Consider the following 16,438-nt stretch of genomic DNA (forward strand, 5'->3'; position numbering starts at 1 on the left):
ATTCCCTATTAACTTTGATAAAGCTACACATGTAATTCCTAATTGCATGAATGGCATATTGTCTTGTTTTGCCTTAAGGCTGTAAGAAGTTAACCTCTGTCAGTTTCCTTGTTAGACAAGCTTGGGAGGTAGGGCTCAGGGTTGTTTCTTCCCCTTCCAAGGAAAAAGTCTGATGCACAGCCTTCTCAGCTTAAAGACATGGTAGCTCTTTAAAGCTGGATCAAGAAGCAGGAGGCTTATCTCAGGCTTCTTCAACCTTGGCCCTCCAGATGTTTTGAGACCACAATTCCCATCATCCCTGACCACTGGTCCTGCTAGCTAGGGATCATGGGAGTTGTAGGCCAAAAACATCTGGAGGGCCAAAGTTGAGGAAGCCTGGCTTATCTGGTCACCATAGGTGACCAGGTTATTAATTATTTGCAAACATGCTCTTTTAAGTCACAACACAGGGCTACATGCAAATATTATCCACATGAAGCAGCCACTTCTTAATTGTGCCCTTTGTCACCAGCATGCAACTACATACCCATACTTTATCATTAGCTGCAGTTCTTGGGACCCTCCATCACAACACAGGTTTTACTTACAGTGGTGCCTCGTAAGACGAAATTAATTCGTTCTGCAAGTTTTTTCGTCTTGTGAATTTTTTCATCTTGCGAAGCACCACTGTGTATTGACGGTTTCCCATAGGAATGCATTGGTGGTTTTAAAAAAAAGGCGCAAGACGTTTTCGTCTTGCGAAGCAAGCCCATAGGGAAATCCGTCTTGCGAAGCAACTCAGAAAATGAAAAACTCTTTCATCTTGCGAGTTTTTCGTCTTCCAAGGCATTCGTCTTGCAAGGTACCACTGTATTTTAAAACACACTCAAATCCTTTACTTCTCATCCGGGTATATGCACTGGATTTGAAAGCCAGTTTCTTAATATTATATAGAATAAAATCTTACCCAAAGACTTTTCATGAGCCAAATGTGATGCTCAACATTGCCAGCTATAGATCTCCAATGCCAAACACAATCTGATTCCTTATATTGGAATCCTTTAGCTGCCCAATATTGCAGCTCTGATTCCTCTGCTTTTGGCTCATTAAAAAAACACCACACCTTCCCTCAGAGTCCTCTTTTGAAATTGCCCTCTAGCAAATGTTTCACTTTTCTCTTCAAACTTGTGGTAAGCTATATCATACCCTGCTCTCTCAGTGTGACACAGCTTCATGCCATTAAAAATCACCAACCGCTTCTATTCCTGCAATATTCAGGAACATAGTTACTTTACACTCATCTTTCTCATAACCTTTCGACCTTTTCAAAATGCAGTATATTTTCCAAAACTCTGCAGCATTTCCTGAAAGCTTTAGTTCTTTGGGGGATTTCAGGTACTGTATCTTTCGAGCGCTTTTTATTCTTCATAATTTTAGTTCAAAATTTGACACCTCACTCCCAATACCATCTTATATTTTGCTCAACTTAAGCTGATTAAACTGCAGAAATTCAAAGTTTCTGTTTTTGGCTGTAATAATGCTATGTCTGGATTGGTAATATTGATCTGATTTTTCTATGTGTGTGTGCATACATGAGCACATCAATGTTTCCCATCCACAGTAGCAGGCAGTGCTGGATGAGATGTTTGTGAATCATTCTATGTTGTCCCTTCCTCAGTTATTACTTCACTGCCCTCCATAACATATAATCAGGGATTTTTTTTTCCATTTGGAATTCGATAGAACTCAGTTCTGGCACCTTTCAGATGAGTGCCATTGCTATTCTAAGAGAACAAGAAAGTGTTCATGGTGAGTCCTGGCACCTCTTTTTCTAGAAAAATAGCACTGTGTATAATACATTCTTTCCAACTGACCATGCATTCAGGTACTGTATGCATGTGATATACATAGACAGATATAGATCTAGCGCACGCACACTCAAGTAGTGCACAAGAACAAACATTTCTCATGTTCCACAATAGGCAAAATGGAAGAAAGTGTATTTCAGTAGGGGATGCAAATTAGGAAAGAAGAGCAGAGAGGAAGGATTATAAGGATGCTCATGGTTGTGGTGGTAATAACAATGAAGACGACAACAATAATTGTCCTCCACCACCTCCTTCCAGTTGGTACATAGCTTGTCTTTGACACATACACCAGAAAAGGAGAGGAGGGGTGGAATCCACCAGTTGTTTTAATGGCATATGTAATTGTTCCCCCCCAAATATCCAGAAGATTCAAGGTCCAATTGATAACGTGACTGCAGAAAAAATATCCACCACCTTCTCACAGATGGTCAACAGAGTACACACCTGAAAGTTGAGGTCCTCAGAAAGAAAATGGCTGAGGTATCCTCATGGTTGGACAAAACATATGCAAGGGAGTGTGATGAAAGAGATCGCCCGCCAAAAGTGTCACTACACATAAACCTCCCATAAAAATGTATGTTGCTACAGTGCTTCCACTCTTGCACTGAAGGCAATTTTGTATTGCATTTATTTTTCTTATCAGATTATTTGTGGATCGGCGGGGGTGGGGGAGAGGTTTAAATGGGAGTGGGATTGAGGTGAACAGTGTCTGCATACACCAGTAGGACCGAATTCACATTAAATCACCATGTATACACACGGTAGCTGTACAGCAACTGTCTGCTGTAAAGCAGTCTAGACTTTTTCTAAATCAGTTGGATCAGGCACTGGTCACATGTATTAAGGTTTACCACACCTATCAGCCAATCACCCATTCTCACTACCCTTCTGAGTAATACCCCTCCCCACCCCCTCACTATATATAAAGGTCTGGTGACTTCTGTTTCAGTGTACAGTGGTACCCCGCAAGACGAATGCCTCGGAAGATGAAAAACTCGCTAGACGAAAGGGTTTTGCGTTTTCTGAGGTGCTTCGCAAGACGGATTTTCCTAAGGGCTTGCTTCGCTAGACGAAACGGCCCTGCCTCTCATGTCATGGTGACGGTCACTGTACGCACGCACGCTCGCTTCCCCGCTACTCCGGCTCCCTCCGACCTTCCGGCTGATGGCTCTTCCGGCTCTCTCCAACCTTCTGGCTGACGGTTAGTGCCTCGCGCCGCTGCCCACCCCCCTCGCGCGCTCCTCTCAGAGAGCCGTTGCCGCCAGCAGCCAGTGTTGCAGCCAGAGTCGCGCTCCTGAGCCCCGCCGCCCTCCAGCAGCCGTGTCGCACGGTGGCCACAAGGTGCAGGTGAGTCTGAGGTACCAGCTGCGGCAGCTGTCCTGCTTCTCACCGCCCCTCCCCGCAGAACGAATTAATTTCGTCTTCCGAGGCACCACTGTATCTGAAGAAGTGTGCATGCACACAAAAGCTCATACCAAGAACAAACTTAGTTGGTCTCTAAGGTGCCACTGGACAATTTATTTTTATTTTATATATATATGCCTTTCTTAAAGGAGCAGCTTATTCTCCTAAAACTCAAAGCCAGTAAGGTAGAAATTACGCACAGCAGTGCCGTAAGTTCTCTTTAGCCTTAAGGAAGCTGATAAAAGTGGCAAATACAAAAAAAGAGTTTTGTGGCATCTAAAAGGCTAACAAATTTATTATGCTGTAAGTTTTCAGGAGAACTTTATCATAAAAGCTTATGCCATAATATATATATATATATATATATATATATATATATATATGCTTTCGTAGATTTTCACGGGTACAGGAATGCAGGTTTTGGTGTCCTCGGGTGTCTTCCCGTGTAAAAGTTGGGGTGTCTAGGCGACGTTTCGACGAAACGTCGAAACGTCGCCTAGACACCCCAACTTTTACACGGGAAGACACCCGAGGACACCAAAACCTGCATATATATATATATATATATAGTGTCTTTATGGTGCCATAATACTCTTTTTTGCTGCAAGAAACTAATACAGCAACCACCCTGGAAATTGTAAAGGTGGTACATGTCAAGGAAACATTAAATTCAATCCCATGCCAATGCTGGAAACTGACCAGTGTAGCAACTCTTATAGGTGCTTCTGCTTAAAAAGTTAATATTGAATATACAAAGCAGTCCACTACCTCCAGATGCAGTCTGTCTTATGGTTAAATGACACATCTGTCCCTCAGAGCTTGTGGGGGGCCGGAGTATTTTTTTTTTTTTGGGGGGGGGGGGGAATGAACGAATTCCTATGTCCCACAAATAACCCAGAGATGCATTTTTAATAAAAGCACACATTCTACTCATGTAAAAACACCAGGCAGGCCCTACAAATAACCCAGAGATGCATTTTTTTTAAAAAAGCACACATTCTACTCATGTAAAAACACGCTGATTCCCGGACCATTCACAGGCTGGATTTAGAAGGCAATTGGGCCGAATCTGGCCCCCAGGCCTTAGTTTGCCTACCCATGTTCTAGAACATGTTCTCATGCCTAGAATTGTGCTCAGTCATCTTGTGCCCACCCAAGACTGAGACTCCTGATAAAATGGGATAATGGATATTTGGCAAACAACCTATACTAAACTTACACAATCCATGAAACTGAGTAGGTTAGTTTTGAGTCAAATGTCTGAACTGGCCCTTAAGAATGCTGTGGAAGTGGCCTTGAGATCTTTGAGAGACATTTATGTTAAGTGAGATGAAGACCAGCAGTCTAATTAAGTGGTGCTAACAAGCTGCAAATAATCTTAATAAAGACAATGCCAGGCATTTTCTCCTCCTTAACTCATCAGTTTCTTCCACGAACTACCTAATTTTGCAGACAGTAATTTCGGAATATGTATTCAAGTGCCTGCTCAGTGCTAGCACTAATATTCATGGAAATATGCAAAGCCATGGTAGTAATATAACACTTTCTATAGAAAACTCTGCATGGTGTCTTGATCAAATAAAGAAAAGCACACATTTAAAGAGGAAATTTCTTGCCCTTAATGTGTGCAAAGTGCTATGGAGATTAACCAAGTAGGATAAATCACTAAATATTATATGCTCATGAAGTGGATGAAATACCAAAGCAAAAATAATTTATGATGACATTTTCCTGAAATCTGCTGAAAAAGGGCCTGTGTGGGAAGAGTTTGAAACTGCAATGGAGCCAATTTTATCAGACAAATGTTAAAAAATATTGAGAACTGTGCTTTTGAATTTGTAAAAGCTCTAAAGCATTGCTAATAATTTGATCGCTGTTACCACAACATCTTGAGTACACCAGAGAAAGAAAGGAATGAACGTACAGCAAAGCATTTCTTTCAAATGTGTAATATACATGGCCTGAATTATCTGCTTCATAAACCTGCAAAATGTCAACAATCTGTTATGCACGTAAATTGCCCTTTTTCACTCAGGCTTGTCAGGGAGTCTGTGGGCAAATCATCAATGAAGTGATCAATCATATTCTATTCGGCGGTTCAAAGACTCCCATTTTAAATTGCTAGTGGCTCACAATGCATTTAAAACAGCTACTCTCAATAGCACATTTGCAAACCCACTTCTATCGTGGTTCTTTGGTTGCCATTTCCAGTTTAATTTCAACGTTGCTGTAGTTTTAGATTGGAGCCAGCTCTGCTTACTAATTTCTTGTGCCTAATGTGGAGATATCAACTTATTTTTTAAGGAAAAGTTTTGTTTTAAAAATGTATAAAGGAATTTACACATTCTTGAATGTAAAGCATCAGATGTCAGAAAGTGTGTGCAGACAGCATCAGCAGGTGGTACTGTGGGGACCAAAGGCGGACAAACATCCCCAGAAGGAGCACGGCGTGTGTCCCCCCCCCCCAGCATTTCTGTTCCTCCCCTAAGCTCCGTAAACCCTGGTAAACAAGTATGAAATCATATCACATGATGAATAGTGGAAAAGGGAGGTCATGGCACCTTCAAGTGCACACATACCACACCCTTGGGAAACAGCAGATATTTTTAACTCACAATTTTAACTGCTGCATAAGTTAACTATATAGTAGTACCTTGGTTCTCAAAACCATGGTACTCAAACGCCTTGGTTCTCAAACGCTGAAAACTCGGAAGTAAATTTTCAGGTTTTTGAATGTTTTTCGGAAGCCAGCAATCCAATGTGATTGTCGGCTATTTTTTCCGGGGCACCTGCACCAATCAGAAGCTGTGCTTTGGTTTTCGAACATTTTGGAAGTCAAACAGACTTCCGGAACGGATTAAGTTTGGCGCTTTTGTTTTTGCTATTTATTTTGCGTTTTTGTTTTTGAGGCTTTTCCGGCGAATTTGTTTTTGTGACTGTGTGGAACTCAGTTCAGCTACTAACTGATTGATTGTGTGACTGTGTAAATGGATAAAAGCCCCCCATCCAAACAATAACTATCATCAGAAAATAATAATAATTTTAATTTTTATCATCATTGATTATTGCTTTCATTTTATGGATCGATGGTCTTGTTAGATAGTAAAATCCATGCTAAATTGCTTTTTTAAATAGGGGTTGTTTTTCAAAAGTCTGGAACAGATTAATCCGTTTTGCATTACTTTCTATGGGAAAAGCACGCCTTGGTTTTGGAAGGCTTTGGTTTTGGAACGGACTTCTGGAACGGATTAAGTTTGAGAACCAAGGTACCACTGTATACTTTTTAAAGATTTAGATTTTGTGATACTTTATCATTATTTCATCGTAAAAGACTAGAAAAAGAAACGAGTAAATTGATCGGTGACACAATAGTTAGGAGCTGGAAAAACGCTGAGTATTATCCCATTCACATAACACAATATTCCTGTCTCCTCCTTCCCACTGAGGTCTATTAAGCTCTCAAAATGTCCCACCTGGAGGTAAGGGGACCGTCAGGAAGGAGGTTAATGTGGCGCAGTGGGCTGTAGGTGGGGTTGAAACCAGACATTCCATTGCCTGAATGGAAATGCCATCTGTTCACACCATCTGCTCATGCTAAGCCTCCACTGGATCTCATCCCATCTACAATTGCCAGTCTTTCAAATGCTGCTGCTGAGGTGAGGTTGAGGGAGGGGAGTCAGGGAACGGACATTTGTTGCAATGCCCTATCTCTGCAGTTAAGCCTCACCTGGCATATCTACTGCTAACTTTTTTTGGGTGTCAGATAAAGACCTCTTTTTTTAACCCCAGGTTTAAAAAAACAAACACTCTTTGAGGGTTTTAGATGTGATTTATGCTGCTTCCGTCTGTTGTTCTTGATGTTTTGATTTGTATTTTTATACCGATACTTTAAAAATAATTTTATTTGCAAACCACTCTGAAATCTGATGTTGCGTTGTGGTACAGGAATTCCTTAAGAAATACCATTTCAAATTTGTCATATAAAGTGGTACCTCAGGTTACAGACGCTTCAGGTTACAGACTCCGCTAACCCAGAAACGGTACCTCAGGTTAAGAACTTTGCTTCAGGATGAGAACAGAAATCGCATAATGGCGGGGAGGCGGCAGTGGGAGGCCCCATTAGCTAAAGTGGTACCTCAGGTTAAGAACAGACCTCCAGAACAAATTAAGTTCTTAACCTGAGGTACCACTGTAGTTCAAATAACCTTTATTTATTTGTTTGTTTTTTCCTTTAGCACTGACTAACTGCAGAAATGTAGCACGAACAACTGCTGCTGCTGAATGAAGCTCACTTCAGCAAATCATCCAATAAAAACGGTAAGTCTATTAAAATAATAATTTTACACCTACCAAGCTAAGGTGATTTCACATTCTATCAATATTTACCTTTTATTTGTTGAGGAAAGCTCCAATGTTCCCTAGATGATTTTATCGCAGAGTGATAAATACGAATTTTATAGGGCCATAGCTGACAACTCTGTGGGATTCAGTGTAGTGCTAAGACAATAATTCTACCAGGGTAAACATTTTTTGCTTGCCTAACAGAACAACTCTCTCCCCTCCTCCCAGTTATGGGGGTTCTCCAGGGAGTATTTGAAGAAGACATGGGTCATGCATGGGACGGGGGTATCTGGAGCAAACTTGGTGCCTTTGTGGGAGTCCTCTGTGGGAGTTCTACTAGCTCAGGGATGTTCAACTCTCAAGAGACTGCGATCTACTCCCACTATAAAAACACTGGCAGTGATCTACCCATTGGATTGACCAATGTTGTTGAGCTTTTTGGGTGGAGCCTTCACCAAAGTTGTTGACTCACTTGATCGGGATCAACCTGGAAGAACACCCCGCGATTGACTGGTAGATCACAATCGACCGATTGGACATCCCTGCACTAGCAGAATGGGTTTGCTGAATCAGGGCCTGATATCAAGATTTGGAGCTGAAGCAAAGTTCTAAAATGAGACGTATTTTGAGGGTCTATGTATATTTGTAATAGCAGTACTAGACATTAAGGGAGTATAGGGGCACACTTTTTTTTTTTACTTAAAGAGTCGGTAAATTAATTCATCAAGAAACACAGTTGAAACCAACCACTATACGCCTGGATCACTTGCTTGGTATTCCACCAGAGCAATGGCCAGAAGCTTCAGCTGACAGAATTGGAAGCTGAAAATGTATATATGCATTTGATTTTCCACATTCAGTATGTCAGAATGTGACAAGGTATTTAATTCTGGTAATCATTACTTTGTAAAATACCTACTGCGAAGAAATCCATAAGTAATAGGCAGGCATGCCAAATGTGAAAAAAGATTTTAAAATGTTCTTGTGTCAGGAATTAGGCAGGCAGGTGAAGCATTCGCTCTGCTGCATGAATGCTCTTTGTGAAGGAATGCAGTTTGGAGCTTCTGCAGGGGCTGTAAAGTGTTTCCAGGTTCTAGACCATTCTCATGCACCCAGGCTGGACACTACTGGTTTTCCCAGTAGTGATGTATGGAAGTGAGAGCTGGACCATAAAGAAGGCTGATCGCCGAAGAATTGATGCTTTTGAATTATGGTGCTGGAGGAGACTCTTGAGAGTCCCATGGACTGCAAGAAGATCAAACGTATCCATTCTTAAGGAAATCAGCCCTGAGTGCTCACTGGAAGGACAGATCCTGAAGCTGAGACTCCAATACTTTGGCCACCTCATGAGAAGAGAAGACTCCCTGGAAAAGACCCTGATGTTGGGAAAGATGGAGGGCACAAGGAGAAGGGGACGACAGAGGACGAGATGGTTGGACAGTGTTCTCGAAGCTATGAACATGAGTTTGACCAAACTGCGGGAGGCAGTGGAAGACAGGAGTGCCTGGCATGCTCTGGTCCATGGGGTCACGAAGAGTCGGACACGACTAAACGACTAAACAACAACAGCAAAGCATTAAGACAACCTTTCTATTTATGACAGAAGTTCACCCAGGCAACAACCGCGTTCCAGGCTCTGGTGTTCTGCTACGAGACACAAACATACCTCACACGCATACTGATCTGACCCCTGGTGTACTCTAGCCTGGTGCTAGGCTTCACCCCAACCGGTGCCTCCAACTAAGCCCTGATACTTTGCCGAAGTAGCCACTGCTGCCACACAGTATTTCATTACTGAGAGCAAATCTTCTAGGTGTTCAATTAGCTCCCAGCGATAATGCTTATTGTTTCCTTAACTGTAACAGAAATCCACTGAGACCTGGAAATAAAAAGTTAATTAAAAATTGAATGAACAGACTACAAGGATCAAGCAAGGCCTGTTTCCTTTACAGACAGAGAACAGCAACAATGATGCAGAATGCAATGCAAATGAGATGCGTGTATGGTTGTTTTTTCTTCAGTAAATGAAGGAGCAAAAATAGCTTTATTTTTAAGCACCTAATTAATCCAAAACTGGATACCATTTCAAATGTGATTAAATTGCCAGAACTTGGTATGCAAAGCAATAAAACAAGCCCTTCACTAATGAACCATATTGGAGGTGAGTAGAATATAAAAGGAAGAAGATGGATCTTCCTCAGGAGAAGCCAAACCACTAGGAGGTCATTGCACGGTGCATTACTTTGAAAGTTTGGCAGGGTAGGGAAAGCATTTCTGTTGCAGCCATGTATGAAAGGAGTTTGTCTCTTCCAGAACCATGTTGGAAGGCATACTGCTGCTGCTTCTCTGTAACAGTACCAGGTGAAAAAGGACAAAGGAAAAAGACTGGAAAAGCACAGGTACAAGGCTGGATATGAACGGTGGGTGTGCAAGTTTCAGCCCTCCACAAATCAGAAGGAAGAAAAAATAATAAGCACAAGAGAAGGCAACTTATAAAACAAATACAGACCATTTCCCATTAAAATTAAGCACAGAATCTACTTTTATTTGGAAGAACCAAAATGTACCAACATGTGAATTAGACTTGAGCCAATTGCCAGGCTTCAAAGAGCTACTTTATATACACCCAAGGACTTGGGTATTTCCTGGGATTGATTTATTGTTGACATTTTTTTTCCATGAATCTTGCTATAATCCAAACTTATGCTATCTAGTTCAAAAGCAGTTCATTCTGTGGTCTAAAGTCTCCTTGAGTGTACAGAACTCATTTAGCAAGTATATTCTATATTTTCTATATTTTTGCTGATAGAACTAACTTTGCTACTCTTCTAGCATTAATTTCCCCGAAGTTTAATTTTCTACATATGTTATTGTATTGCTATGAGTTTGGAGGGGGGTAGGCTGTATGCCTGAGCCCCCTTCTAATCCCTACATCCAGCAAGGATTCATTTCCTGGAATATCCAGGCTAGCTTCCTGGTGAGGTCATTGTCTTCTAAGTATGGGCCTTTAAGGTAACAAAGGAAGCGGCTCTGTGCCAGAGAGCAAATGGGTGCCCTCCCCTCAACTCACTGGTAGTTAGAAAGACAAAGGCCAGAGTTGAGAGGGTGCTAGAAGTAGCAGGCTGCAGGCTGGGCAGCTGAGAAAGACAGAACCATACTTGATTCCTGTTTGAATCTAAGGCTGTAGCTATGGGATAAGCAAGAACCTCTTGGGGTATTGGGGCCCCTCCATCATAGGCTCAGGTTGTATCTATGTATAAATAAACCATACAGCATAAAGACACCACAGTCTCTCATTCCAAAGGAAACCAAACTCTAGGTAACCCATGGAATCTCATAGCACTTAGAGAATGGGGTTGATGTGCAGCAGTGTGTGTAGGTATGTCAGAAAAGTTTCCCTAAATTTTCCTTAACTTTTTCTCAAGTTCTTTTTTTTAAAAAAAGTTCCAAAAGTGGCAACTTTATTTTGGCAAATGCCACTTTTCATCTACCACATGAAAACACAGGAGTGCTAACCACCTGGAAAATACAATTGTGAACATTCTAGTAAATGGTACCATCGTCATTATATTTTGCTTATGGTTATTATAGCATGGACTGTTAATGACTTACTCAGCTCCATTTGGAAATCTTGGCTTAACCCACAAAGAAGTGCCATCACAGCTAAAAACTGACCCGTTTCAAGAATCCTGTTAAAGCTAACAAAAAAAAAAAAATAAAGCTAAGTTTCTCAGGGTGTATTTTAGCTTACAGTCCCTCGATCTGCGTTAAAGTCCAGATGTAATGATCCATGTGTTTTCAGCTCTTTGCAGGAATTTGTCTTGGATTCAGAAGTCCAAAGTGGTTCCTCCAGTCAGACAATGCCATAATCCTGCTACTCCCTAGGATTCACCCAAAGAGTTTAGCAGTAAAGCTAACAGAATCTGTGACTATAGAAAAGGTTTTACAATCCAGCTTATGTACTCAGCAGCTGGACATTTGGCAGCAAAAATTAAAAAAAGGTTTCTATACCTCTTTTCTTATTCCAGGCACATATGCAATTTATTTATGCCAATGCACCAAAGTTATGTAGCAACACTGTACAGTTCAGTAGTCTCACAAATGATACTCTGAGCTTGTGAAATGTAACTCCATGAATGTAAATTTAGCTGCCGAATGTTATATCTGTTTGGCTATTTTAATAACCGCTCATTGTTAATTTTAAACATAGCAGCTGCTTTTATTATCTTCTACAGAATTTCACTTCGGAACTGCATCGAGCCAGCAGTCTAAATTTAATAAGGTTATGAGCAAACAGAGCAATGCATAACAGATAGTCTGCTTTCAAGAACTCAGTAGAAAGTGCTGGTTGGCCTGTTAAGAATGTATCACTAAAAATCAAACAGAATACTTGAGTGTAGGATTAAGCATATCCTGTTTAATACCCCAAATTCTTACAGGGGAAATCTATTGCTTTTATCTAAGACAGGCCTGTATTTAAGCAGTGCTGTAAAATGAAGAACAGTAACCTGAGAATGCTGCACTCTGTTTTCCCAGGGTCAGTTTCTTTAGTTCAAAACTGGTCCTGACCACACAGTGAGTTCAGGGCACAGTGCAGCTGGTCTCAAAGACTTGAGCCTGCTGTAGATCTGGAACTTAGGACTTGACAGACTTCAGCCAATAATAATTTAGCCTGTGCACCATAACCAAGTCCCAAACAAAACTGGGGGAAGAAGGAAAATGACGGGAACAAACTACAGGAAAACTATATTAACAGCTATATCTTAGCCAGCTATAGTGCATCACCTCTTTCCTGCCTTCAAAAATATTTGAGGTACACATACTGATCTTCTTGTATTTGTTTGGTTGGCATCCTTCTGTCCTGGGAGACAATGAAAGAGTGTGTGTTCAGGGGAGAAGTCAAAACGTTGGAGAGTTATAGTGTCTGCTGTGGCTGTAGAGACTGATATGGGACAGACATGTTTTGTTGCAGCTGGAGTCTCATTATAAATTGGTTTGGTCTCATTATAATTTTAGGGTTGGGGGATAGACAGGAAGTGCAGTCTCTGTGCTGCAAAGAAGGGTTAATAGGACTTGTCTGGGGGTTTTAGGAAAACACCAAAAGACCTAAAACCAATGCATAAAGAAAAGAAAACCCAACACTGGGGCAGAAAACGGGTGGTAGTTGTAAAAGCTTCAATATGAGTAAAGCTCACTGGTCCAAGAACTCCCCTGTTCCCTGTGATAGGCTGTCTTCCCAAGAGCTGAATCTGACACCTGGCTGCAATCGTCTTTCAAAATGGGATGAAGTGGGAAGAGTCTCTATTCCCCTTGAATTATTTCAAAGCCATATTTCAAAGGCTGAGCTTATTCCGAAAACATTCTTAAATGCATATTAAAATGAAACATGCGTAAGATGCCATATTTCAGAACAAATAAATAATTCCCTTCAATACCAAACTTTGGTGAATGATCACCTATCACTTTGGAAGGCAAAATCCCCAATAAGACAGCAACTTAAACCAATTAAACCCTCAGCTGAAATGCCATAAAATGTATTACCAGGGCCAAAACTGCTTTTTTAAAAAGGAATTGTCTACATCTGACACACTTATAAGTGTACACTTCAGGTAAAGAGAAGTTGGGAAAGACCCATGTGTTTTCCTCATTCATATGCAGCGCACAGCAGCAATATGGGATCAAGTTGCAGAAAAGCAGCTCTGACATGACGGTGTCTCAGGGGAATATGTATGAAGACACTGAGAAGGAAAAGAGGAAATGGCTGGTTATAGCCCCAAGTCACGCATTTAATGCCCAAGAGAGCCTTCCTATTACTGGGAATCATTCTGAGATACCTAGGATGAAATTTAGCCCCAAAGGCCATTTTTCTTTCTTTTTTCAATTTTTTTATTTGCAAGTGTAACAAAAATAGGGCATTGCCAGCTGAGATTAGCAATGAGACAATCCCATCGATTCTAATTTAAGCATATGGATTGATATAAGCAGTCTACCCTGTTCTAGAGTCATTGGACGATGATGTCAAAGCCAGCACTTTGAATTGGGAATGGAAACTTATCAGTCAGTGCATCCGGACCAGGATCAGTATAAAATGCTCAAACCTTTTTGTTCTGGTGAGCAACCTTGGTTGCCAAATTCTGTACCAGCTGAATTTTCCAAACTGTCTTCAGAGGAGACCCCATGTATAACACATTGCCATAGTTTAACGTAGAGGTTAGCACAGTACAGACCACAGAAGTTAGGCTATTCCTGTCCAGATAGGGGTACAGTTGGGCCACTAGCTGAAGCTGGTGGAAATTCAGGTGGATGGGAAAGTAAAAGGATGTATTTATTTTACCTGTCCCGATTCCTGAACCTCCCTCCCCCATTTTCTGAACCCTGAACAGCACAACAAGGCTCTTGTTTTAGGCTGGCTTATGTATTGAACCGAAGCCATCCTGTCAGGGGTTGTTAATATGCGGCAACATTTTATTGTGAGTTCTCACTTGTTATCTTCCATTTGCAGCTTTCCCCAATGTTGTTTTCTTTAAGAGCTAAGACTTTGCTTCCTGCTCTGCTGTGCTAAACAGTTAAAATTCTAGCAGCTCACATTTTGTCAACATCCTTACTTGCAAATGAGCTGTATAATTTGAAGATGAATCTTATCACTGGTGTAGAATCCATGTAGATGCCAGACAGTTCAATTAGATAATAGATTTTCTGTACAGCCAAACTAATATTGAACTTATCATGTAAATGGGAGTACCAAGTTCTGCAGTATTTGAAAAGCTCCCAGAACCCAGGTACCAGGTATGTGCATCAGCTCTGTATGTACTCCAGGTAACAAAGTGAATTGGTGCAGTTTAGGTCATGATTTCATGTTCATCAGTCAGATCAGGCCATTAGCAAGGCATCTTGAGGTAACCAGGGACTCCCCCATGCTACTGGGTTGCTCTGTGGCCTCATTTTTCCAGAAGTTAAATGCATGATCTTCCCATCCCTCCTACTGACACTTTTTCTTTTCTGAGGTAAAAAAACATAGGCTGACTCATGAATTCCCAGAGCTTGACAGAAGAGGAGGTGGAGAATTTTAATTTTGACAGGCAGGTTTACCTCTTTATCTTAGGGAATTATTTTTTTCAAAATAGCTCCAATCACAGCGACACTGCTGTGAAAGCAGGGTGTAAGCAGCGGATTTAAACTACTGGGGTGGTCCAGTTGTTTTCCTAACAAACAATTGAAAATCATATTCTCTCTTTTCTTCTGCATGAGGAAGGGAGGGGGAAAAGAAAAAATCCCAACTGTTCTGGTTTTCAAAAAATGAAGATAAAATCAACTAGTACAATAGCCCCTAGGCATACATGCCTAATTCTCACACCGATTTTCACCTCCCACAAACAACAACAACAATTTCTATTTACGAAATACTAAACTTTCTCTTTGAGGGAGAACTGCTATGCCCATTTTTCTGCTATTTGGAAAACTTCATCCATTCATAAGGGTTGGTCATGTCTGTGACATGCAATCCACTCTGACAAGAAATTAGAAACTTACCAAAAAAAACCCAACATGTTAAATCTTCCCTGAATGATCCATCCTGAAATTCTGCTACCTGAATGCACTCAGGATTCTTTGCCTGCAAATTTCATCCACTTATGTGACAAGAGGGGGAAATACAACTCTTTTCAGATCCCTTATTCTAGTCAATGGGGTGAAAGAGAGTGTTGGATTTAAAAGAGCAGATTCAGACACAAATAAAAATTGAATCAGAACGTCAAAGAGCAGATTCAAAACAGAATGGGCTGCTTCCAAATGCTACAGCTACAAGGCGAAACTTGTGGTAGTTGCATATACCATCTGTTTTTTTGCATCATTTGATCACTTACTGAAGGACTGATTCACTTCATACACTCTCTAATCTTGTTCTCGCTGCTGTTTCTGAGACTCTAGGAAATATAATTAGAGTGCCCTTTGGGAATGTCTCTGTGTGTGAAAGAGACTGTGCATGCACAAACTGTTTATTGAAAAGAGCAAGTGTAAGAATATAGGCTTTGATTTGGACTCCTTGCAACCATTCACACACAAAAAACTGCAATCTAGGTTCAGGGTCTTTGAAATGTCTGTCTTGTAAAGTTTCCTATTGACCAAATAAGCTTAGGAAGCTGCCATTGACCTGCATTCAATAAGGAACAAAGTGCAGACAGTATAGCCCAGGAGGTTTGTTGCCACAGCAACGTGTCTCAGAAGTCAATGACCTTTTGCATGAGAAGGTGTTTTTAATAGGAAGGTACTAAATTAATATAGCCCATAAGTAACAAATATCACACTGAGACCACAAATTACTTCAGGGGTAAACTGCAAGGTATGAATAAAAAAAGATAGTATAAACAAAGGTTTATCAGTTGTGTGAAGCAATAGTGTTTCTCCAGCCCTGGCCATCTGGCTATCCACTGAAGCAAAAAATAAAATAAAATACTTCCATTGATTGTGAGGCAAACTGCCTTTTGTGGTCTAGGAAGCTGCAAAGAAAAATATTGTTCCATTGCAATAATTTTTGCTTTCATTTTTCTTATTGCACCTGTATTATTAGTCCACACTAGGCTTTAACCATGCTGCTTTTAATTCAGATTTGGATCCTGAGAAGAGTGAATGGAATTCTGCTCACACAATGAGACTTTCTTAGCTCCTCAGCTACCACTCAGGAGGGTTGAAGAACCCTCTATAATGACATTGGTGGTTGCAGAGAGGGGAAGAAATAATAAGAATTCAGGGAGGCTGCTTTGCTCAAGTAAAAATGCTTTTCTGTTGGTGCAATACACCTGTGGATTCAAGCTGTGGATTTGAATTTATAGCCCAACTGACTCAATAGA

At 40.9% G+C, this 16,438-nt stretch overlaps 1 protein-coding gene across 19 annotated transcripts in view; it reads right to left on the minus strand.

Moving 5' to 3' along the window:
- GRIP1 (glutamate receptor interacting protein 1) overlaps positions 1–16,438 on the minus strand; it is a 333,614-nt gene that overhangs the window by 95,622 nt on the left and 221,554 nt on the right. The window contains exon 1 of one of the 19 annotated variants that reach the window (XM_083399402.1): positions 11,205–11,229. The exons of the other annotated variants lie outside the window; for them this stretch is intronic. Coding sequence (XP_083255528.1) covers positions 11,205–11,214 — 10 coding nt within the window. The 5' untranslated portion in view covers positions 11,215–11,229. Of the gene's footprint in view, positions 1–11,204; positions 11,230–16,438 lie in introns of those variants that run through there. 19 annotated transcript variants of the gene reach the window in all.

This window comes from Podarcis tiliguerta (assembly GCF_965153285.1).
Source record: "Podarcis tiliguerta genome assembly, chromosome: 10".
Lineage (NCBI taxonomy): Eukaryota > Metazoa > Chordata > Lepidosauria > Squamata > Lacertidae > Podarcis > Podarcis tiliguerta.